Here is a 23955-nt window from a genome sequence, read left to right as displayed (position 1 = left end):
TGGGTACTGGCAGGCCCCACTGACTGCTACACTCTAAAAAAAAAGGCTCGTAATCATAGGGGAACCTTTTTTAGTGCTATATAGCACCAATTTTGGTGCTTCAGTGGTTCTTCAGCGGTTCTTCAGAGGTGCTATATAGCACCTTAGTCAAAGAACCGGTGAAGAACCTCTGAAGAACCGCTGAAGAACCACTGAAGCACCAAAATTGGTGCTATATAGCACTAAAAAAGGTTCCCCTATGATTACGAGCCAAGAACCATTTTTGGTGCAATATAGAACCTTTTTTTTTTTAGAGTGTAGGGCAAGAGAACTTTCTGCATTTGTGACACCCGATGACTTCCTCCAATACCGTGTTATGCCGTTTGGGGTTCGAAATGCTCCGGCCACCTTCCAGCGCCTTGTCAACAAGGTGTTGTCTGGATTATCTGGTTGTGAGGCTTATCTGGACGATGTGGTCTTGTTTAGCTCCTCTTGGGCAGATCACCTAGTCCAAATAAGGGAGTTATTCGTTCGTTTGACCGAGGCCTCTTTAACTTTAAATCTGGCAAAATGCGAATTTGGGAAAGCCACCGTCACCTATTTAGGTAAGATAGTGGGAAATGGACAGGTTCGTCCAATTGATGCGAAGATTGAGTCCATCTGTGTTTTTTCAGTACCTACAAATCGCAGAGAATTGCATAGGTTTCTGGGAATGGCCGGATATTATCGTGGATTTTGCCCAAATTTTGCATCCATTGTGGCACCCCTGACTGATCTCATCAGTACTAAAGTACCTTTTGAGTGGATTACTGCTTCTCAGCAGGCATTTGATGGAGCAAAAGCTCTGTTGGCTAGTGCTCTTGTGCTCGTTGCACCAGATTTCTCTCAGCCTTTCTGCTTAGCTGTAGATGCAAGCGATACTGGAGCTGGAGCTGTTCTTTTACAGAAAAGTCAGGATGGAGTAGAACATCCAATCTGTTATTTTTCAAAAAAATTCAATGTCCATCAGCGAGTTTACTCTGTTGTGGAAAAGGAGGCGCTTGCTCTTGTTCTGGCTATTCAACATTTTGAAGTTTATTTGGGGGGATCTGCCAGTCCAATTGTGGTCTATACAGACCATAATCCTTTAGTGTTTTTACACCGAATGAAAAACCATAACCAGAGGATAATGAGGTGGAGTCTCATTTTACAACCATTTTCCCTTGACATTAAACACATCCGCGGCAGCGAAAATGTTATTGCTGATGCTTTATCTCGAGCGTGAGATTGTATATCCTGTTGTTAGTTTCCCCTTTTCTTCCTCTTCTCTTTCTATCCTGTTTCCTAGGGCCCAGGAAGCCGGTACTAAGTGGAGTGATGAACAACTGGTGGAAAATTGTTTTCTGCATTCCTAGAGGAATACTTTTGTGGGGGAGGTGTTACGCCTGCCTGTTGCCCCCTGCTGGCTCTGCTAGACCGTGCAGATGTTAGTTGGGCTACAGGTGTATTCTATTAGTAATCAACCCATTATCATGGCGTTTGGGGATATAAGATCTGCATGCTCTAGAGTAGCTCTCTCTCTCTATATGTCACTCCTGTTTATATAATTTCCTTAATATTCTTTTCCTTGATTGATTGTTTGTGTCAGAGAATATTTAGTTATCACACGCGCGTGTTTTTTCTCCTAGACGCTGGTTTTCTTTTGATTGTTTAATAATTGTTTTCTTGTTTTGTAAATAAATTGGTTTATTGTTTAAACCATTTGTGGTTTGCCTCTTTTATGTTGCGGTATATGAGCCAACCGTAACAATGTTCCATCTCATAGATTAAGAAATAACCATCTGTTACAAACATCTCATCTTATTACAGGTTTTTTTATTATAAAACTGTGCACAAAAATGTTTTAAATTCTTTATTTGAAACTGTTTAGGTGGCATCAAAACAACTTGACAAGTCATTGTCTAATCTGTAAGAGCCTGAGGAATAAAATAGACCAAAAACAGCTGAGCAGGAGCTTATTTTTATACTTTCAAAAAGAACATTTTGGCATATTACATGACTTCATGTTAACAATCCAGTGGATCTTCATGTACAGTGGATCTTCATCAGATAGAAATGATGCAAAATAGGCAAAATTATTGTAACTGCAAACTTAACACTTTATTCCTTCATCAGCACCTGTTTAAGTTTAGACAGATAAACATCCACTCATCTTTTCATAGTATAAAACATAGTACATTGTTTTTTTTCACTGATTTAAATTAAGATCTATTATAGAACATACATATATTGTTATATAAATAATACTGCCTGTACTATACAATAAAAATAGCTTTCATTCTCCTGAGATGAATATCATTTATTAGTAATAATTGGTTAGAAAAATCAAACTAAAATATATTGATTTTAAAACCATCAACAATTAAAAAAATGCCACCTCTTATGAGTATAGCCCTTTGACACAGAAATAAAAAACTAATTAATAAACCATGGTTGTAAAGCTGAAATTATAATACTTCAATGATCAAATGGAGATCACTTTCAAACTCAGCAACCAAACAAATGTTTGAAGATCTGTGATCGATGATAATTAAAAGGTACCACATTTGTAGCAAAAAAACAAAAAAAAAACACTTTGGCTATAACTCTTTTTTTTTCAGAATCTGGATTTGGAGTAGGATTGTTGCCATGAATAAATGTATTATTGCACATATTAATAATTTGCCCAAGGGAATGCTGGGTCATTAACATATCTCTGGAGTAACTTCTTGTTGACGTGCGAAGTGTTGTCAAACAAAACAGAGGCTAGCTACTTATGTTTGTATGATGTTACGTTTTATATATTCAGAGAAGAAAAAACAGAAAAGGAAATAGAGCTCTTAAGTGAAAACTTGGTTTTTTGCTTATTGAACTGTTGTTTGAGTTGCATTAAGCTGTTGAGGAGAACGTTGTGTGACCGGATGAGCTGTATATCACATCTTTGTGGTGTCATTTCATGTATTTCAGTCCAATAAAATTGATGAGTGAGCTCAGCCTATACGTCTCCGTGTGGTTCTTCCCGGGAGGGTCGAAACGAAAAGAACGAACCAGAAAGAGGGGGTTACACCAACAGGTCATGTTGTCTGGCTCCCTCATATCAGGATTTAAAGTCAACATGAAATAAAAATCACATCTTATTTCAGTCATTTTACATTTACAAGAAAAAAGGATATTCAACAAGAAAAAGATTTAAAAAAAAAAACACATCAGAAAGCATTTGGAACTTTGTTTTAAAGCATTTTTAAATATATAATGTGGATTAAACAAGACCTGACTATAGACTAGCAAGAGACTAGAGAGAAGCAATCGAACTTCAGGGAGAACAACTAGTCTGTGAGTACTGTTTACATTTTCTTAAGTGATCTGTAGTTCAGCTGTTAGTCAGAACGTTTTCTGTGTGCTGTAGTTAGTTGTCTGTTTGCTGAAAGTTTGTTAGTCACGTGACCTCACGCAACGCGTTTCACTGGGAGTAGCCATCTGTATTCAATAAGGACAATTAACGTGAGTATAAGTGAGCGGTTCTCCGCGGCAGCCCTCGTGTGAAGCCCGAGGAGTGTAAAGACCATTCGACTCTACTCTGCGCGACTCCACTCGAGCAAGGACACGACAAGGCACTTGAGTATAGCTTTCCTTCTACTTTGTCCACTTTTGTGTTTTGCTTGTTGTTATCTGTTTGGTTCTCTGACCCGTATTCACGATGTGCTTCCAAATTGCTACTATTACCTCAAACACCACATCGAGAGGGACCAGCTGAGGTGGCTCGGGCATCTATTTCGGATGCCTCCTGGACGCCTTCCCAGGGAGGTGTTCCAGGCACGTCCCACCGGGAGGAGGCCCCGGGGAAGACCTAGGACACGCTGGAGGGACTATGTCTCCCGGCTGGCCTGGGAACGCCTCGGGGTTCCCCCGGAAGAGCTAGAGGAAGTGGCTAGGGAGAGGGAAGTCTGGGCGTCTCTGCTTAGACTGTTGCCCCCGCGACCCGGCCCCGGATAAGCGGAAGATGATGGATGGATGGATGGATGGACCTATTTCCTCTACTACATTAATGTCCATTCCAATTGGTCTGTGGAATTGCCAGTCTGCTGTAAACAAAGCAGACTTTATTTCATCTTTTTCCACTCATTCACATCTCAGTCTCATGGCTCTAACTGAAACCTGGATCAAACCAGAAGACACTGCCACTCCTGCAGCTCTCTCAAATAATTTCACTTTTTCACACACCCCTCGCCCGATTGGGAGGGGTGGAGGTACTGGTTTGCTCATCTCAAATGATTGGAAATTTGAGCCCATTACATCTCTATCTGGCAACTGCTCTTTTGAATCACACTCAATCACTATCACTCATCCTGCTAAAATCCATGTTATAGTTATTTATCGCCCTCCAGGTCAACTGGGTAACTTCTTAGAGGAATTGGATATTTTCCTCTCTCACTTCCCTGAGGATGGCACTCCTCTGGTACTGCTTGGTGACTTCAACATCCACCTTGATAAACCCCAGGCTGCTGACTTCACCACTCTTCTGACCTCATTTGACCTCATGCGAGTATCTACTACAGCTACTCACAAATCAGGTAACCATCTGGACCTTATCTACACGCGCTATTGCTCCACAAACAACACTTTAGTTACTCCACTGCACACCTCAGATCACTTTCTCATCACTCTTAACCTCATACTGACTCCTGACACAACACACACTCCCCCACAGATCACCTTTCGGCGTAATCTACGCTCGCTCTCTCCCTCCCGTCTATCCACTATGGTTTCATCCTCACTCCCTCCACCTGCTCAGTTTTCAGCACTAGACACTAGCAGCGCTACTGACACTCTTTGCTCCACTCTAACATCCTGCTTAGACAACCTCTGTCCCCTTACATCCAGGCCAGCCCGCACCGCCCCTTCTGCCCCCTGGCTGTCTGATGTTCTCCGCGAACATCGCTCTGGACTCCGGGCGGCAGAGAGGAAGTGGCGCAAAACTAAAAACGCTACTGACCTAACCCTGTATCAGTCTCTTCTTGCTTCATTCTCTACTAATGTCTCCACTGCTAAAACTACATACTACCACAACAAAATCAACAACTGCTCTGACTCTCGTGCACTTTACAAAACATTCTCTTCGCTCCTTTGTCCTCCTCCTCCCCCTCCTTCATCAACTCTTACAGCTGATGACTTTGCATCATTTTTCACAAACAAAACCTCCTCCATCAGCAGTCAATTCTCCACACCACAAACTGACATGCACATCTCAACAACCATCACACACACGCTCCCCTCCTTCTCTCTGCTCTCTGAAGCAGATGTCTCCAAACTCATCCTATCCAATCATCCCACTACCTGTCCGCTTGATCCTATCCCCACCCACCTCCTTCAGGCCATTTCTTCTTCTGTTACTCCTGCACTCACTCACATTGTCAACACCTCTCTTCGCACCGGGACCTTCCCCACAGCATTTAAGCAGGCTCGGGTAACCCCACTGCTTAAGAAACCCTCTCTAAACCCAGCACTTTTAGAAAACTACAGACCGGTATCCCTTCTTCCTTTCATTGCAAAGACACTTGAGCGAGTGGTGTTTAACCAGCTGTCTACGTTTCTTGAACAGAACAACCTCCTGGACATCAACCAATCCGGCTTCAAAAGCGGGCACTCAACTGAGACTGCCCTGCTCTCGGTTACGGAGGCACTCAGACAGGCAAGAGCAGCTTCCAAATCCACAGTACTTATCTTACTGGATTTGTCTGCTGCTTTTGACACAGTTAACCACCAGATCCTCCTGTCAACTCTCATGAAGATGGGCATCTCAGGAACTGCTCTCCAGTGGTTCAAGTCTTACCTCTCAGGTAGGTCCTTCAGGGTGTCATGGAGAGGTGAAGTGTCTAAGTCACATCATCTAGCAACTGAAGTTCCCCAGGGCTCAGTGCTTGGACCACTTCTCTTCTCCATCTACATGTCATCACTGGGATCGGTCATTCAGAAACATGGCTTTTCCTATCACTGCTATGCCGACGACACTCAACTCTACTTCCCATTTCAACCAGATGATCCATCGGTTGGTGTTCGTATCGCTGCCTGCCTAACAGACATTTCTGCCTGGATGAAGGAACATCACCTTCAACTTAACCTTGCAAAGACAGAACTTCTTGTTGTCTCTGCCAACCCAGCACTTCACCACAATCTCTCCATTCAGCTAGGTTCATCAACCATAACTCCGTCCAGGACAGCCAGGAACCTTGGAGTTGTGATTGATGATCAGCTAAAATTCACTGACCACATTACTGCAACAACCCGATCCTGTAGATTTGCATTATACAACATTAGGAAGATTAGACCCTTCCTATCAGAGCATGCCACACAACTACTGGTCCAAGCTCTTGTTCTCTCCAGACTGGACTACTGTAATGCTCTTCTAGCGGGCCTTCCGGCATGCACTATCAAACCCTTGCAACTGATCCAGAATGCAGCGGCGAGGTTGGTCTTTAATGAGCCGAAGAGAGCGCACGTCACGCCTCTCTTCATCCGTCTGCACTGGCTGCCAATAGCTGCTCGCATCAAATTCAAGGCACTGGTGCTCGCCTTCAAAGCAACCACTGGCTCTGCACCAATATACCTAAACTCGCTCGTTCAGACTTACACACCCTCCAGGAACTTACGTTCTGCTAGTGAACGACGCCTTGTGGTGCCATACCAGAGAGGCATGAAATCGCTCTCACTGAGCTTTTCCTGGGCTGTTCCCACCTGGTGGAATGACCTGCCTATCTCAATTCGTGCGGCCGAGTCTGTAACCATTTTCAAAAAACACCTAAAGACACATCTCTTCCAGCAGCACCTGACCAATCAAGAATAGCACTTATCATTCTATTCATTTTCTGTCTGTCTAATTCTGTCATAAAATGTCCATTATCCCTTTATGTTGTACCTGTTTTGTCATTCCTGTTCACCAAATGTTTTTAAATAAATAACTGTTAACAATTTTCTTATTGTCTGCAGTTGATTGCAATGTTTTAGAATATGGGTTATTCTTTTAATGATGGCTAATATTAAATCACAGTGATACAGTATTTCAATTGTACAGTGAGAAACTGAATTTACAGTGACTACTGTAAGTGTGTACAGTGAGTAACTACAGTACAGTACAGTGAGTAACTGTAATCTACTGTTTATAGTACTGTATTGCATACAATACATAAAAAACAGTGCTTAATCACAGTATTTATTTTTCTTCTACAGTAAACAATCAATACTGTAAATACAACTAAAATCAGTGTTTAATAGTTTTTTATTTCACAGTGAATACACAAAATACTGTAAATGGAAGTACAGTACCCTTACTGTAAAACGTATTCACAGTAACTTACTGGCAACAATTAGCCAGTAAGTTACTGTAAATACAACTAAAATCACAGTATTTAATTGTTTTTGATTTCACAGTGTATACATAAAATACTGTAAATGTAAGTACAGTACCCTTACTGTAAACAGTATTCACAGTAACTTACTGGCTAATCGTTGCCAGTAAGTTACTGTAAATCTTACAGTAAATTTTTTACAGTGAAGCAAATCCATTTTCAGTTGGAAAAATGGTCTCTGAGTCCTTTAAAGTAGTAACAGCATGTCCATAAAACATGATACAAGACCTGATACAGATGCAAAAGCCACATAAACTTTTACAAAACATGTTAAAATCTGTCATATTTAACTATAAATTCTCAAAGATGAATATTCACATTTTTATAATATGCCACATTTACATAAGAGCAGTACCGAAATCTGACTGTTATTGAAAAAACAACTTTAGTTTGAACTGCCACAAAAATGCATGAATTACTTTTGAAATTATTGAACAACCAATATAAAATTATCCAAGTAATTTGCAACAAAATGCAACAAATTTTGAAGTCTTCAGTCTCATTTTGTTGCTTTTTACTCCAGAAGAAATGTGGAAGAGTCTTTATCTCATTACAGTGAATCAGGAGAGACGGATGCAGACAGATTCTCCATTTCATGAGTCTCTGCTGTGTTCTGATTGTGTGTAGATCTGCATTTGAAAACACAATTACAGATTTAACATTCATATACAGTTGTTTATACTTTATATAAATACATACATGAGAGCTGCATTGAATAAAAATCTGAACTTACTCAGTTGTCGCAATATTCCCTATGTGACAGGAAACAGAGAGAGAAAGTGATTTAAAATGAAAATAGCAAAATCAGAATCACAGCAAGTCAAACAGACTCTGTAAGAAGTAGGTGAATGTTTGTCTCATTTTACCAGCGTCACACTTGAATGGACCGGTGTTGATGTATTTATTGAAGTTCTGAAGATGATAGTGGTCTTTGAAAGCTTTGTGACAGGTATTATCCATCACTGACTTACAATGCTTACATTGTCTTTTATTATCTGACACTGTATTTATAAAGAGCATAAAAATATGGTACTGAGAAGTAGAAATTAGATTACATTGATGCAATGTCTTATATATGCATATTAAGCTTTAAGCTTTAAGCTTTAACTTTTTTGTAGTTTTCTGATGTAGTTTTGTTCGGACGTTGTGGATCACGGCAAGCAGACTTTGGACAAAATGAGAAATCAAATGAGGACCAGTATCGACGTGGCGTTTACATAAAACAAACGCACGCATGCTAAATCACTTGAAAACAAAATATGCACAACTAGAGAGGAGCATATTTAAATAAGTCATGCAACATGAATCAGTAAGGTTTGCGGTAGACAGGTTACTGGTATTTGCTGCATTATTTAATGGCAAAAAAAAACGTCATTTGTTAGGCCTTCTTGATTTATTCTATAATTGTTTTGTTTTCACTGTATATTTGTTATTACTTTTGTTATTGTATTTTCTTAATACTAGAATATAAATGATCCCTGGATACATCCATATTCTCTGCTCATTTGACTTTTGAATCAGATTTCAGTTTTGTTTTAACAGTGGCAAAACGTTTAAGACAAAAGAGACGACGACAGCAGACTGAGACGAGCCAACAAGGATCAAATGCATGTAATTACTCACTCCTGCATCCTAATATCCAAAATAAGTGTCTATATATACATATACTTTATTGTATTTATGGTCTATAATATTGCATTGACAAGGCCTATTTACACCTTGTCACTTCATGTGTTTTTACTGATTTGTTAAAACTAGGGCTGTGTGATATTCAAGAAAAATTTGATATCCTTGTTAAATGCTATATTCGATATGTGATAAAATATTGCTTTAAGTGTGTAAAATCTATTTAAATTATATTCAAAAAAAATATTTAAAAACTGAGAATGATTCCATTTATGTGTTTCACATTCTTTCTGGGAAAAGAAAGCATTGACAGTTCGAGTCACATAAGTAACAGTCGTGTGCCCAGTCTATTCTCTGCTACATGTGTTGAAACTAAAACATAAAATTTTCACAATGTTGAAGTAGCCTATTAAAATCATTCAGATATTGCGACCCTTGCGATATGCATATTGTGATATGTAAATTTGCGATATTTCAATATATTGTGCAGCCCTATTTAAAACTGTTCCATTTACACATGGCAGCAAAGATGTGTCTTTGCAAAACAAAATAAATCCGATCTTCAATTCTCGGACTATATGGAAATTTAACAGAGTTCACATCAACCAAAAGCAACAGATATGAGCTGCATTTTAATCATCATCATCTAATCTCAAGATCAAATACCACAGGAGAGAAAGCGGCATCAGCACTGATCAGATCATTTAGTCTCACTACTATTAATGAAGATGATTGTGTGTTGAGCTTCAGGATGCGATGCTGAACTTTCAGTTTCATTTGCAGCAGTTTGTGCTGTATCTGTTTTAATGCGTGTTACAGTCACACAGTCATATCTGACTACAGGGAGCCAATATAATACACTCTCACACATTTATTTATTAATTTTTTACCATTATGGGAGGAGTAAAAGTTATATATGCGGCTTTAACCCTTAAAGACCTAGACAGCCGTCCGTGGCTAAAAATAACTATCATTCTAAAATGTTTAATAACTTTTAAACTGTTAATCCAATCTGTATGATTTAAAATGCACCGTAAAGAGGAGAATCTCAGCTTTTCACGTCTCGCAATTGATTATTCAGAGGCTCTGTGGTGAGTGTGGATGCGTCATCAAAATCTGCAGCATTGATTCGTCAAGGAAATGCATGCAAGTTGTTCCCCTGAGCCAAACATAAACGATTGTTGATCATTAGATCATTAGAGTTCACAGTAAAAACACCATATTTTTGTTGCAGTTTTTCTTAAAATTCTATTAATTTAATCCATTCTCAGACTAAATAAATGTAAAATTGATACATGACACTTGATGCTAACTGCTAGAATGGGTGAGAAAAACAAAGAAAAGTAGAGGCGCCCCAAAAATGTTCTAGGTCTTTAAGGGTTAACAACCAGATGCTTTTACATTTGTCCAGTTCATCTGGAATGTGTCTCAAACATCCTTCTGAAGTGGCTTGAGTGAACAGATTTAAATCTGCCTCGAAAGCGTTTTAGAGAGCATTTATGGTTTCACGATCGGATAGCCATCCAATCAGAGAAAACACATTAAGTGACCAGGTGTAAACAGGACCTAAGAAAAAATACCTTTTTTTTAAAGGGGTCCTATAATGCCCCTTTTTACAAGATGTAAAATAAGTCTCTGGTGTCCCCAGACTGTGTATGTGAAGTTTTAGCTCAAAATACCCTTGATGTTAAAATTTTCACAAAAACAAACACAATGCTTTTGTGTGTGTCCCTTTGAATGCAAATGAGCTGCAGTTCCCACCCCCTTTTCCAGAAGAGGGCGGAGCTTCAAGGGCTCATGTTATCAGCTCTGATTATCTCACGCAGACACGCACTAAAAATGTCACTAACTGTTCAGCTCAAACTGGAGTTCGACAGTGAAGTAGAGACTCAAGAAAAAGTGACAACATGTAGAATGAGACAGGACATTTCTGAATGGTTTTTTGATTAATTTATGAAGCTGATGTGGAACATCACTGGAATATACTGCCCTACAAAGGCTAAGTGCAGTAACTACGCAAACACTGAAACTGAGAAAAATGGCTTAAAAGTTTTTACACCAGCCAGTCAAACATGTTGGGGGTAGATTAGTGGTAATGCATTCATGTATTGCCTTCTTAGAAAGAAATTTTTTATAGATAAAAACCATGACCACCGATGTGATCTTTGACCCCCAAAATGCAGATACTGCACTCTGCCTTTGGATGACCTTAAACAACTAAAACACTATTGCAAAGGCAAAGTGCAGTATCTACAAACTAAATGTGTTCATCCAACTTTTTTTCATGCATCTTAATACATGTTTATAGTAATAATAAACTTTATATAATACAGAATTTTCATTTTCGGTTGAACTATCCCTTTAATATGGCCATACATCATTTCCTAGAATTAGAGGTTAGAGAGTAAGTTAATTTACGTATTTCTTCTCCCTTTAGCCTAACTTCTAAGCTATTCTCAAACATGTACATTTCCTATTTATGCTATCTACAACCTTAAAGCTATAATTCATAATTAAAATATAATTATTATGTATTCTTAGCTAGCCTATCTGTGAAATCCAAAAAACTGATTGGCACTTTTTTTTGTATATTAAGTAGCCTACGAAATTAGTGCGTGAAAATAGAGTACTTTCAGTACATTATGCAAGTGTACTTTTTCACCTAGTGTGCTTGCTGTCGGCCGGCTGCGCTCGTCCGGTTGTCACCTGCTGACTGGCGCCGCTAACTTTTAGAGTAACTTTGTCTAACAAGATAACTTTACCAGACCCAGCTAACTTTTTAAAGAGTAACCCCTGTCAATAAAATTGGATTAGCTGCCTGAAACGGCGAGATGTCCGAATCAACAAACACCAACGTGATTAAATCGGATTATCTTTACGTTGTCAGAGGATATTGCCTTTAATAGAGCAGCACAGGTTAGTAAAAATTTGCTAGTGGCTGGCTAGTAAATGTTAACTGAATATAAAGCTGTCAGTTGCCTTACTATGAGTTCTATGTTGCCATCTTCCTTACAAGTCTTTGAATATTTGCCTTTTAACGCGAGTTCAAACATCATATGGCTGCAGGATTGTTTCTGTGTGTTACGATCGGGGCAAACCGCATAAGTTACAATCCCCATTGTGACAAGGCTGAAAACGCAGTATCTGCTGTGTCAAGAACGGGGAAACAAAGCAAGAACGCAGTAACATCACTTACTGTGGTTTGCCTTGGTATTGGCTTGGATTTTGTAGTTACTGCAATTTTGACACGCTCGTTTCTCTAAAACTGGAAAAAATTTAACCTGCAAACTTTGTCACAAGACAGAACAGATGTCACAAAGCCCATTTCAAGTCTTAACTCAATTTTGACCAAATGTGCAGTTACTGCGCTTAGCCTTTGGACGGCAGTATACAGCTACGAGTTATCACGCTAAAAACCCGGCTAAAGTCATGAATGAGCATGTCTGCCTGCTGATCGCTGATTGGCTGAAAGTGCGTGCTCGTCGGCGAGAACCCAACCTATCTGGCAACATGGTGTGTGATTTGTGCAGGTGCAGGCGTGATTGATCGCGTACAACCCAATAGGGTGTCGGAATGGTTTGTGTTTATCCTTCTCATCCAACCACAATCAAATGCACTCTATCCGGATGGCGCAATTTATCTGGATGGTTGTTTTTTTTGACGATTATTAAAATGTAAGTAGTAGAAAGTGCAGATAATTGCTTGAAAATGTAAGGAGTAGGAGTAAAAAGTAGGCTGACAAAATAATTACTCCAGTAAAGTATAGATACTCAAAATTTCTACTTAAGTAAGGTAACAAAGTATTTGTACTTCGTTACTTGACACCTCTGCAGACAACTCTCCTTTAACAAAGATTTTAATCTATCTCTCCCTGGCACAAATAAAGGCACACATAAAATAATACAAAAGATACTTACAGAAAGCATGCACCAGCCAATAACAGGCAAAAACACATTCGGAGGCGAAGACGACGACTGTCATATCATACATGACATGCTCACCGTTACCTAAGAATTCAAATGATAGAAAAACATTGAAGACAAATTTTAGTAGTTGTACAATGTAACAGTGCTGTGTACGATTAATTTTCAACATGTTATTTTGTGTGTAATTAGATGAAACTGTAACAGACACGCCAGGCTCCCACGTCACACAATCACAGCGCACACCTTCCCCTGAGTATTAATCACACACACCTGCATTACATCATCATGGCAATCCCCACAGTACAAAAGACACTCACACACTCTCAGTCACTGTCCGGTCTCGTTTGTAAAAGGTACTTACCTCGATGCTTACTTCAAGGACTTCCTCTACAATACTTACCTTCATCCCTTGTTACCTCCAAGTCTCCATCGTCGTGTGTGTGTGTGTGTGTGTGTGTGTGTGTGTGTGTGTGTGTCTTCAGTGTCTCCACTGCTTCCAGCCTGTCTTCAACGATCTCATCACCGAACTCCCAAGAACTTCTGCACCACTCACCTGCACTTCCGTTTGCACTACTGGATTGTTAAATAAACTTCACTAACCTGTACTTCTAGTCTCCGACCCGTCTGTACCGTAACAGAAGACCGGACCACAACCGATGAGCACCAGTATGAGCACTCCGGATCCCTTCCAAGAACTCGTGGACACTGTACGTCGAGCACTTCCTTCCAACCCTCCAGCACCTCCACTAGCGATCACTTCAGTAAACACCATCACTTCTCCTTCATCAACCGTCTATGCCAGTCCCATGGCCAAACCAATGCCCTTCTCTGGTTCGGCGGAGCACTGCAACGGATTTATTCTTCAGTGTTCGCTGGTCCTGGAGATGCAACCGCACATGTACCCCAACGATCGTTCCAAGGTAGCCTTTATTCTGTCTCAACTGACTGGCAAAGCACTGCGCTGGGCAGAAACCCTATGGACTCAGAATAATCCCATTGTACAGTCTATGTCCAGTTTCATCGCCCATTTTAAAGAGGTCTTCGGAAAACCAGCCTGGGATGCCTCCATTGGTGAGCAATTGTATAATTTGAAGCAAAATAACATGTCTGTCAATGAGTATTCCAGCCAGTTCAGGACATTTGCTGCTGCCAGTGGATGGAACGAGCAATCTCTGCTGACCACATATGGACAGGGACTGGATCCCCACATGCGGTTGCATCTCGCAGCATACGAGGATACCATCGGGCTTGAACGCTTCATCCAACTATCCATCCGCTTCGCCACTCGTATGGAGTCGTGTCTCGAAGAGCACCAGGGCCAGGCACTGTTCTCTCCTTCCCTCCGCCGACCAGAGTCCATCAGCCCTCCAGGACCAGTACCAGAACCCATGCAGCTAGAGCATGCGCGCCTCACCCAGGCTGAACGACAGAGACGGCTGACCCAGAGTCTCTGTATCTACTGCGGTTCCTCTGAGCACTACATATTCAAATGTCCCATTCGTCCCATTTTTCCTTCTCACAAAATGCAGCCCCTCACCACTATTGTGAACCTAACTACTATCGGTGTCACCCTTCCAGTATGTGCCCTCCTCGACTCTGGGTCAGCAGGCAACTTTATCTCTGGCGCCCTCTGCCGTCAGTTCAAGCTCAAGACCACTGCCACGCCGTCTACCTAGCAGATCCACTCGGTAACGGGGAAACCCCTTGGCCGAAGACAAGTTTGTTCCGTCGCCGGTCCCATCCAGCTCCAAGTGGGTATTCTGCACACGGAACAACAACATCTACTGGTTCTGGAGGAGTCCACTGCTGACGTGATCTTAGGGCACCCATGGTTAGGGGGGGTAGTAATGTCACAGACACGCCAGGTTCCCACGTCACACAATCACAGCGCACACCTTCCCCTGAGTATTAATCACGCACACCTGCATTACATCATCACGGCAATCCCCCACAGTACAAAAGGCACTCACACACTCTCAGTCACTGTCCGGTCTCGTTTGTAAAAGGTACTTACCTCGATGCTTACTTCAAGGACTTCCTCTACAATACTTACCCTAATCCCTTGTTACCTCCAAGTCTCCATCATTGTGTGTGTGTCTTCAGTGTCTCCACTGCTCCCAGCCTATCTTCAACAATCACCATCTACAAGTATAAAGACTGTGTCATTCAGGATCTCATCACCGAACTCCCAAGAACTTCTGCACCACTCACCTACACTTCCGTTTTCACAACTGGATTGTTCAATAAACTTCACTAACCTGTACTTCTGGTCTCCGACCCTTCTGTACCGTAACAAAAACTGTGTGATGTTAAAAGATCTCTAAAATGTAATATAAAATTTTAGATATGTACTCACATGCTTTCAGGATCAGTTCTGCTGTCAGTGTAACAGAGCTCAACAAAACAAGACCAACTGCTCCAAACATGTACACGACTTCATTACAGAGATGCACTGTAACACACACACACACACACACAACAAACACCAAACAATTAAACACTTGCATTCATTAAGCAGATCTCTTGTCAATGCAATATTATAGAGCATAAATACAATAAAGTATATACATATAAACATTTATTTAGGATTCATATTAGGATGCAGCAGTGAGTAATTACATGCATTTGATCCTTGTTGGCTCGTCTCAGTCTGCTGTCGTCGACTCTGGTCTCTTGAATCTGATTCACAATTCAAACAGATTAGCAGAGAATATGGATTTATCCAGGGATCATATCTATTCTAGTAAAAAAAAAACAATAACAAAAGTAATAACAAATATACAGTTAAAACAAAACAATTATAGAATAAATCAAGAAGGCCCAACTTAAGACGTGTTTTTTTGCAGTTAAATAATGCCGCAAATACCAGTAAACTGTCTACCGCAAACCTTAGTGATTCATGTTGTATGATTTATTTAAATATTCTCCTCTCCTGTTTTGCATATTTTGTTTTCAAGTGATTTAGCATGAAGCTGCAACTTAAAGGGTTAGTTCACCCAAAAATGAAAATTCTGTCATTATTTACTTACCCTCATGTCGTTGGACACCCGTCAGACCTCCGTTCATCTTCGGAACAGAAATGAAGATATTTTAGTTGAAATCTTATGGCTCTGAAAGGCCTCCATTGGCACAATGGCACTTTACACTCTCAAGATCCTTAAAAGGTACTAAAGACGTCGTTACAAAGTCCATCTCACTACAGTGGTTCTACAATAACTTTATGAATCGGCGATAATAGTTTTTGTGCGCAAAAAAACCCTAAATAACAACTTACATAGTGATGACGAGTTCAAAACAAGGCATCATGAAGCATCGAAGCGTTATGAATCATCGAGCCGATTCAGCGGTTTGAATCGCCAAATTTCAGCAGTTTGGCGGTTTGACACGTGATCCGAATCATGAATCGGCTCGCTGATTCATAACGCTTCGAAGCTTCATGATGCCTTGTTTTGAAATCGTCATCACTATGTAAGTCGTTATTTAGGGTTTTTTTGTGCACAAAAACTATTGTCGCCGATTCATAAAGTTATTTTAGAACCACTGTAGTGAGATGGACTTTGTAACGACGTCTTTAGTACCTTTTAAGGGTCTTGAGAGTGTAAAGTGCCATTGTGCCAATGGAGGCCTTTCAGAGCCATCAGATTTCAACTAAAATATCTTCATTTCTGTTCCGAAGATGAACGGAGGTCTTATGGGTGTCGAACGACATGAGGGTAAGGAATTAATGACAGAATTTTCATTTTTGGGTGAACAAACCCTTTAACAAAATGTGAAAAAAAATGAAGGAATCTGAATACTTTCAGACATCACAGTTCAGTCTCACTCATCATGACCAATGCAGTGATCATTGTGAAATTAAAACAATAAAGGATGTATCTGCTTTATATAACTTACTAATTTTCCTCATAATATTTTAAATAATGATTTATACATTTTACATACACAGCATTGTTTTGAAGGCACAAGATTAAACGATTAAAATATCCAAAAAACACTAGAACAATGTTCTTGACTTGTGTACTTACACATTATCCCAAATTTTTCCAAGAATGTTTAAATCCAGAGAAATAAGCTATTTTAACCAGGACACGAACCGTGTGTGCATCGCCTATCAATGACATCATACCTGTTACCCTCGATTTCTGGTTTTATTGTGTAGAAACCATGGAAACACCAAAGACGCTTTAATATATTATGTGTTTAATTAGACAGGTGAGCAACTGTTTGGGAGACATTCATCGACAGAAAACGGATCATTGTTATACAGCTCAACACAGTTAGTTTTATTGTTTAAATCTCTTTTTCTTTATTTACCGCGAATTCCATGTTTTACCACCTAATATTGATCTCGCTCACTGCAGTGTTAACTGTGTGAAAGTGTCTCATAGTAGCATTATAACATAGCTTTCAACACACTCAAATGTATAATATGATAAAACAACACTGCGTTCCCCCAAAAACACATGAGCAGAAGAAGCGGAAGCGCTTGTCTATCACGCTCGGCATTATAAAAGCTACGCCTTTGTTTTGAATAAGCGACCTCTAGCGGCGAAAAATTACATATTGTGGCTTTAAAGCAAAACTATGTAATTTTTCGCAGCTAGGGGTCGCTAACCTAAATAATAACAAAGGCATAGATTGATGACACAGTGAATGAGCGTTGAATCATGGAATTTGTTGTCATACCGACGGATCTAATAATGTTTATGGGGAAATCATGTTTATGGATGAGTGAATGCTTTCATGTTTATTTCATGTTTGATTACTAATAAGAGACATAATGTTTGAGCGTGCCGCTAGATGTTACTCAGTGGTCCACAGTTTCTATGGCAGTAAAAGTGTAAACCGAGGGTAACGCAGATATAACACCATTGACAGGCGACTCCCTCACGCGTCTCGGTTCCTTGGTTAAAATCGCAATTTTCTCACGATTTACAAATAGTTAGAAATATTTGGGATATTGTAAGTACTCAACTGAACAAAATATATAACACTGGCCTAGTGGTTTTTGGATATTTTACTGCAAAATCCTACATATTCCACCTTTAAAGCTTTATAAACATTTATAAGACATCGCATCACTGTAATATAATTTCTACTTCTCAGCATCATATTGTTTTGCTCTTTATAAATGCAGTGTTGGATAATAAAATACATTGTAAGTCAGTGATGGATAATACCTGTCACACGGCTTTCAAAGACCCCTATCATCTTCAGAACTTCAATAAATGCAAAGACACTGGTCCATTCCAAGTAATCTTAAATTAAAACAAGCACTTTTGATCAGTACATCTCTTACATTTTTTTTTGTGATTTCCTACAACAAATCTACTTAAAAATCAAACAGACTCTGTATATACATTAAGATTACATTAACATTTTCTAGATGAAAATGAGTAAAAATATAAGTAGCATACCCATCTCCCTTTTCAATATGTCAAGATTAATATAAATCACAAGGATGATATCCAGGAGTGATAATGTTATTATCAACAATGATGTTATCCATCTTCGGAAGATAACTGTAAATGAAAAGATGACCATCTGAATTCATGAACTCTCACAGTACACATACTAGAACTGATCTCAAATCTGATACAGATCAATTGAATGAAATCAAAATGGACCCTTAAATGTTTTTACTGTGAATAATTCATCTGTGCATTGCTTTAGGTTTAGGGGTAGTGTGTGTGTTGGGCATGTTTAGGGGTTGTGTGTGTGTGTGTGTGTGTGTGTGTGTGTGTGTGTGTGTGTGTGTGTGTGTGTGTGTGTGTGTGTGTGTGTGTGTGTGTGTGTGTGTGTGTGTGTGTGTGTGTGTGTGTGTGTGTGTGTGTGTGTGTGTGTGTGTGTGTGTGTGTGTGTGTGTGTGTGTGTGTGTGTGTGTGTGTGTGTGTGCATGCGTGTGTGAGCCCCGGCCACTGCATGCCTCCATGACTTCGGCTGTTTTCTGAAAGAATCGGTACAGCGTATCTGTCTTTTATAAATATAATAAAACTAAAGACTCTTGGGAGATATGAAGGATGCAACACTACTCTATAGGTACTCAAGATTGACATGAGATTGGCAGAAACTGTTATGACCCCTTTAATGAAAAATAACTCTCTTCCATATGACTCACTTGACGTATGTAAGGCCATGCTCAAGTTAAGCCAGTCACAATCACACATGCCTCCATTCTCTTATACAGCGCTCACTTTTCACAATAAAACCAACAACCAATGGATAAAATCAAGTCCCTCAATTTTTATACAGCCGTTTCACTCAAAAATATGTCACAACACAGTAGCAAAGCCTGTTTCATTAGATCATGGTTTGGCAAATTGTATGCATTAGGCGTATATTTTATTTAAGCACTCAATTTCTATTCATACAGTATTCAAAATCACAAATTCACACATACAGGAATATTATTATGGGATTTACTCTTCCCACATCTATACAAATACAAATGATCAGCATGTACTTACATTTGCATTTTGCTTGCAGACGAGGTAATAGTAGTATACAGGGAAGCAGTAGTGCTTGAACAAATACCACAATAAAAGGTGCTAAAATATGAGAGAAAGTCTATTATTTTCCCATTCAAAAAAGGTAAATAATATGTCAATTACACACATGATTGCTCAGAAAATTGTAAAAATTTCTTGTGAAGCACTTAATGATTTGATTCAGTTTTCACATTTATGTCAACATGTAGTTCTACAGGCATTGCTATGTCACGCTGAAATTTGCTGCCTCATAATCAACTGGATTTTACACAGAAAACACTGTAAGCAGTGGAATTTAAAACATCATATCATTTTAATGAATTATGAAAGAATCAGTATTCAGATCTTACCTTCAGTGGGAAATCCTAATGATTGTATCAACAGGGACAATTGACAAAAATAAAATATTAAAAAACAAACACACAAACCAACAAAAATAACTAAAAAAATAAAATAAAATAAAAAATAATTTAAAAAAGGGAGAGAGAGAAAAGTAAGCATGAATGGAAGAATGAATTGCAGGATTCCGACTATACTGACTGTACAGGAACTCTCTCTCTCTCTCTCTCTCTCTGAAATATTTAAAAACTACTTTCCCATCCGCAGCGTGAGCACTGACTGACACACTGACATAACTCTGGTCACACAGTTCAATGAGTTCATCCATTCATTTTCCAAACTGCTTGTCCTATGCACAGTCGTGGTAATACTAGAGCCTATATTAGCATCTCATGCCATAAGGAAGATGGATTGATGACCAGTCTATCACAGAGTTAACACACACACACACACACACACACACAGTTTCAAAAAAAAAGTCTGACGTTTGATTTCGGTGCCAAAAATACTCCTTCCGGTTTCTCATAAGTTTCGGAAAGTTTTTTTAGAGTATGGGTCCATCTTACGTCAGCAAGGGCGGAATGTCCTTGTACGGGCCTAATGGGCTTCTTTCCCAGAAGGGCACGTGCGACTAGAGAGATAACAAATGCTCGCCCATTAAAGCCTTGTTTATACTCGAAACGTCCGCACGAGCGTGAGGGTGCGCGTGGAAAAAATGACGTCAACGCAGAGTGCATTGCGCGTGTGTAGCAGGTGTGCATTAAGAATATTGTGATTCCACTTGCCATGACCATTTTTGGCCTCCATTCTGATTTGGGGGGTGGGCGCGCTTTGCTGCTTCCCAGTCTGCATGAGATATCACAGCGGTAGGTCATATAAATTTGGGTGGAGATTTATTAAGGGCCACATATCGTGTAATGGATTATCTTAAACATAATACATGTATGAAGTATACCTGTCCCTCTGTGATATTTAATCATATGCTCCATTGCTTTATTTTCTTTCTTTAAGTGGTTTTCCTAACTTTAAATTAATCTTTATCTTTCTCAGCGTCGTGCATTGCTGCCGCACGCTGTTCAAACTGCTGCACGAGTCTTCATATAATGTTTCTGTTAAACCAGATAAATAAACGAGGACTTGATGGGACGAATTAACGTGTTTGTGAGTGGTTTCAACAAAATATCACACAACGCAGATAACACTCCGCTACACATGGCGGTGTGCAGCTCATTTTTTGTAACTTTTCGCGCCGCTCTGCATCTGAAGATGTACGAATTCTAGCTGAATATAGCCGAGCATGACGTCTCATCACACCAACACCCAGTTTGCACCTACAAATTAGTTGCTTATATTTACAAAATGAGCCTACAAAAAGCAAACATAAGCCCGTTTAATAAAGAAAAGTTAATGAAACTAAATGAAAGTGTAGTAAAATTAGAAACTCTTAAGATATTGTTAATTTAGTTGTGTAAGTAACATGTGTAGGCAACATACATTTTGTGCTCATGTCACAAGTAACATCAAGGTTTATTTTGATCTTTTTTACATGAATCTTTTGTAGTGTGGTTTTTCGTTAAGTGTACTAAAATAAATATCGTCACCTGTGTACAGTCTTCTACTTCTCACCGCTGTTTCCTGATGGTTTATAAAACAATAACTCAGAGTCGCCCTCTGTCGTTTCAAAGAATAGGAAACGGCAAGTGCGTCGAGTATAAACGCCTCGTCCATTTGCGGAGGAGTGCGCGCAGTCAGCAGAGGCTCAAACCTTGTTTCACGAGTTCACACTTACATATAATTTATGGAGAGTAATTTAACTGCGTATTTGGCGTGCTGTCCGGGGGGAGGGCTTCGAGCTCGGAATTTGGCCCGAACCCAGAGTACCCCCCGTATATGTAAGTGGCTGATAAAATAAAAGTGTGGAGAAGGGGTGGTGGAGGGATGCTAGAAAACTGTCAATGAATGGAGGTAAGACTGCTGCGTGTATATATACCTCTTACTGTTGATTAGCTGAGTGCTCTCCACCTGTGTCAATTATCTGAACGTGCTCCTCCCGAACTATGTTTATAAAACATCATTTATACTCGACGCGTCCGCAAGAGCACTGGGTGCTTCTCAATATCCCTCCTCATTTCCTCGCTCCTCCGTCCTCCATCCTATGACCCGGAAACCGACCGAGCTCAGCCATTTTGTAGGACATCTCAATTCTCTAATTGCACCGCGAGGAGGCGAGGATGGAGGAGTGAGGAGCTTCCTGAGGAGTCATGAGCGATGATACACACGTGTATCCTTTGCAGAAGTGTTTTATCAACTAAACGTGACGCACGTATAAATTCTCCTCCCCCTTCACATCTTGCCACAGTTTATTCATTATTAGCTATTATTATGTTTACATGTACAAGACACAAATGTATGTCAAATAATAACAACTGACAGTTGCACAATTATATCAAAGCACAAGAAAATGAAAGAAACAAACTGTAATACTATAAACAACAAATAAAAAGCAGTTAATAACTGGGAATAATTAGTTGTTATTAATAACTGGTAATATTAAATAAAATATGGACAAATGCGGTATTGTGTAGGGGTTGAAACTATTACAATATAAATAGTTATCTCTATGTTAAGAATCCCGATGAGCAAACTAAATCCAGCGGTGTAGAGTCATCATTAATTGACGACGCTTTGAAGTGACGCTAAAGGGAGCGAGGATATATCATTTCACTTCATTCAATTCCTCCGTCCTCACGTCTTTTCCTGATATCCTTCCCTCGCATCCTAAAGGGGTGGAGCTAAGACGTGAGGAAAGGAGGCGAGGAAAGGAAACGAGGATGCACAAATAAGAATTGAGAAGCACCCACTCACTTCCTGATGGCTGATGTACAGCGCAGCCTCAGACTGAGCTTGACGCCATAGATGTGACGTGAGCAACCTGTCCGACAGTGGCAAGTCTTCTAGTAGTTGTGCAAAGTGAAATCTGAATCACTGAATCTTGTAGAGACAGAGAGGGTGAGCAGGAGCAACTTTTGATGAATGAAGCAGGATCTGTAACATCTCTATCTGCGTTTATGCCTCCATTTCCCCCCGATTGCCTCATAGACAGTAAAAGATTGCCTACGAGCTTCTCCTCAGGTCTATACGGTAATTTGCTCAACAGCGTGACACAGTGGCGTGGTTATGACGCAATCATTAGCCTATATTTTACAAAAACAGCTTCAACGGGGAGATAGTGTAAGATACAAGGTAATGGAGCCTTTTATACATTGTCGTGTTTCTTTAGAAATAAACAATGGACAAATGGAGTCTTTAAATGCCTCAGATGTAAAGTTATTCTCTGTCAAAGTGAGGCCAAAATGAATGGAAGTCAATGGGATGCTAACAGCAGGTGATGGCTTGGTTAGCAATGGCAATGGCTATGGAAGGTACGGTTTCCGGGGGCTGGATTACCCCCTTGATTTTTTGTAACAGCGCGTGCGACTCCGCATCCGAAGAAGAACGAGTTCTAGGCGAATCTAGCCGAGCATGACGTCACATCACACCTGCACCCAGTTTGCACCTACAAATGAGGTGCTTATATTTACAAAATGAGTCTACAAAAGCAGAAATAAGCCCTTTTAAATAACGATCCATGTTTAATAAAAAAATAATCACGAAACTAAATGAAAATGTTTAGTGAAATTAGGAAATATTTAAGAGATCGTTAATTTAGTTGTATACATGTGTGCATATATTTTGTTCTCATGTCACAAGTAATATCAAGGTTTACTGAGTTTTACACAATCCTTTTGTAGTGTGGTTTTTGATGAAGTGTACTAAAATAAATATCATCACCTGAGTAGGCTACATTAGCCCACTTCTTCTCGCCGCTTTTTCCTGATGGTTTATAAAACAATTACTCTGAGTCGCCCTCTGTCGTTTCAAAGAATAGCACAACGGCGAGTGCGTCAAGTATAAACCCCTCGTCCGTTTGGGATTTTGTCAGTGGAGGCTCACGCTGCGGAGCCAGGCTAAAGTATAAACAAGGCTTAACACGCTGTGCTCGACTTTAGGGAAGCCGGCTGCGCTGCGGTAACAGGACTTCACGAAATCAACAATGTCACCAAAGATGTTTGTTTTCAGGGCAAGACAACCCTGTACAGCTTCTCAAAGAACCCAGCGTTAATGGGACAGTGGATG

The 23955-nt window shown here is 39.9% G+C and overlaps 1 protein-coding gene across 2 annotated transcripts in view; it reads right to left on the bottom strand.

The window, feature by feature from the left end:
- Positions 1–7193: 7193 nt before the first annotated feature.
- Positions 7194–23955, bottom strand: part of LOC307124419 (uncharacterized protein) — a 39343-nt gene continuing 22581 nt past the window's right edge. The window contains exons 10-19 of one of the 2 annotated variants that reach the window (XR_013816263.1): positions 19791–19880; positions 19420–19500; positions 18370–18474; positions 18133–18210; positions 15572–15631; positions 15309–15404; positions 12944–13033; positions 8134–8152; positions 7491–8029; positions 7194–7348 (exon numbers count right to left, since the gene is read on the bottom strand). Coding sequence is in view for 1 of the 2 variants with exons in the window: in XM_079813599.1 (XP_079669725.1) it covers positions 7951–8029; positions 8134–8152; positions 12944–13033; positions 15309–15404; positions 15572–15631; positions 18133–18210; positions 18370–18474; positions 19420–19500; positions 19791–19880 (698 nt within the window). In the remaining variant the exon portion in view is untranslated. Of the gene's footprint in view, positions 8030–8133; positions 8153–12943; positions 13034–15308; positions 15405–15571; positions 15632–18132; positions 18211–18369; positions 18475–19419; positions 19501–19790; positions 19881–23955 lie in introns of both variants that reach the window. The other variant, XM_079813599.1, reaches the window with a different exon arrangement.

Source organism: Gobio gobio (assembly GCF_949357685.1).
Source record: "Gobio gobio genome assembly, chromosome: 1".
NCBI lineage: Eukaryota > Metazoa > Chordata > Actinopteri > Cypriniformes > Gobionidae > Gobio > Gobio gobio.
The sequence above is the reverse complement of the archived record's forward strand: the minus strand, read 5'-3'. Positions and strand labels throughout refer to the sequence as shown.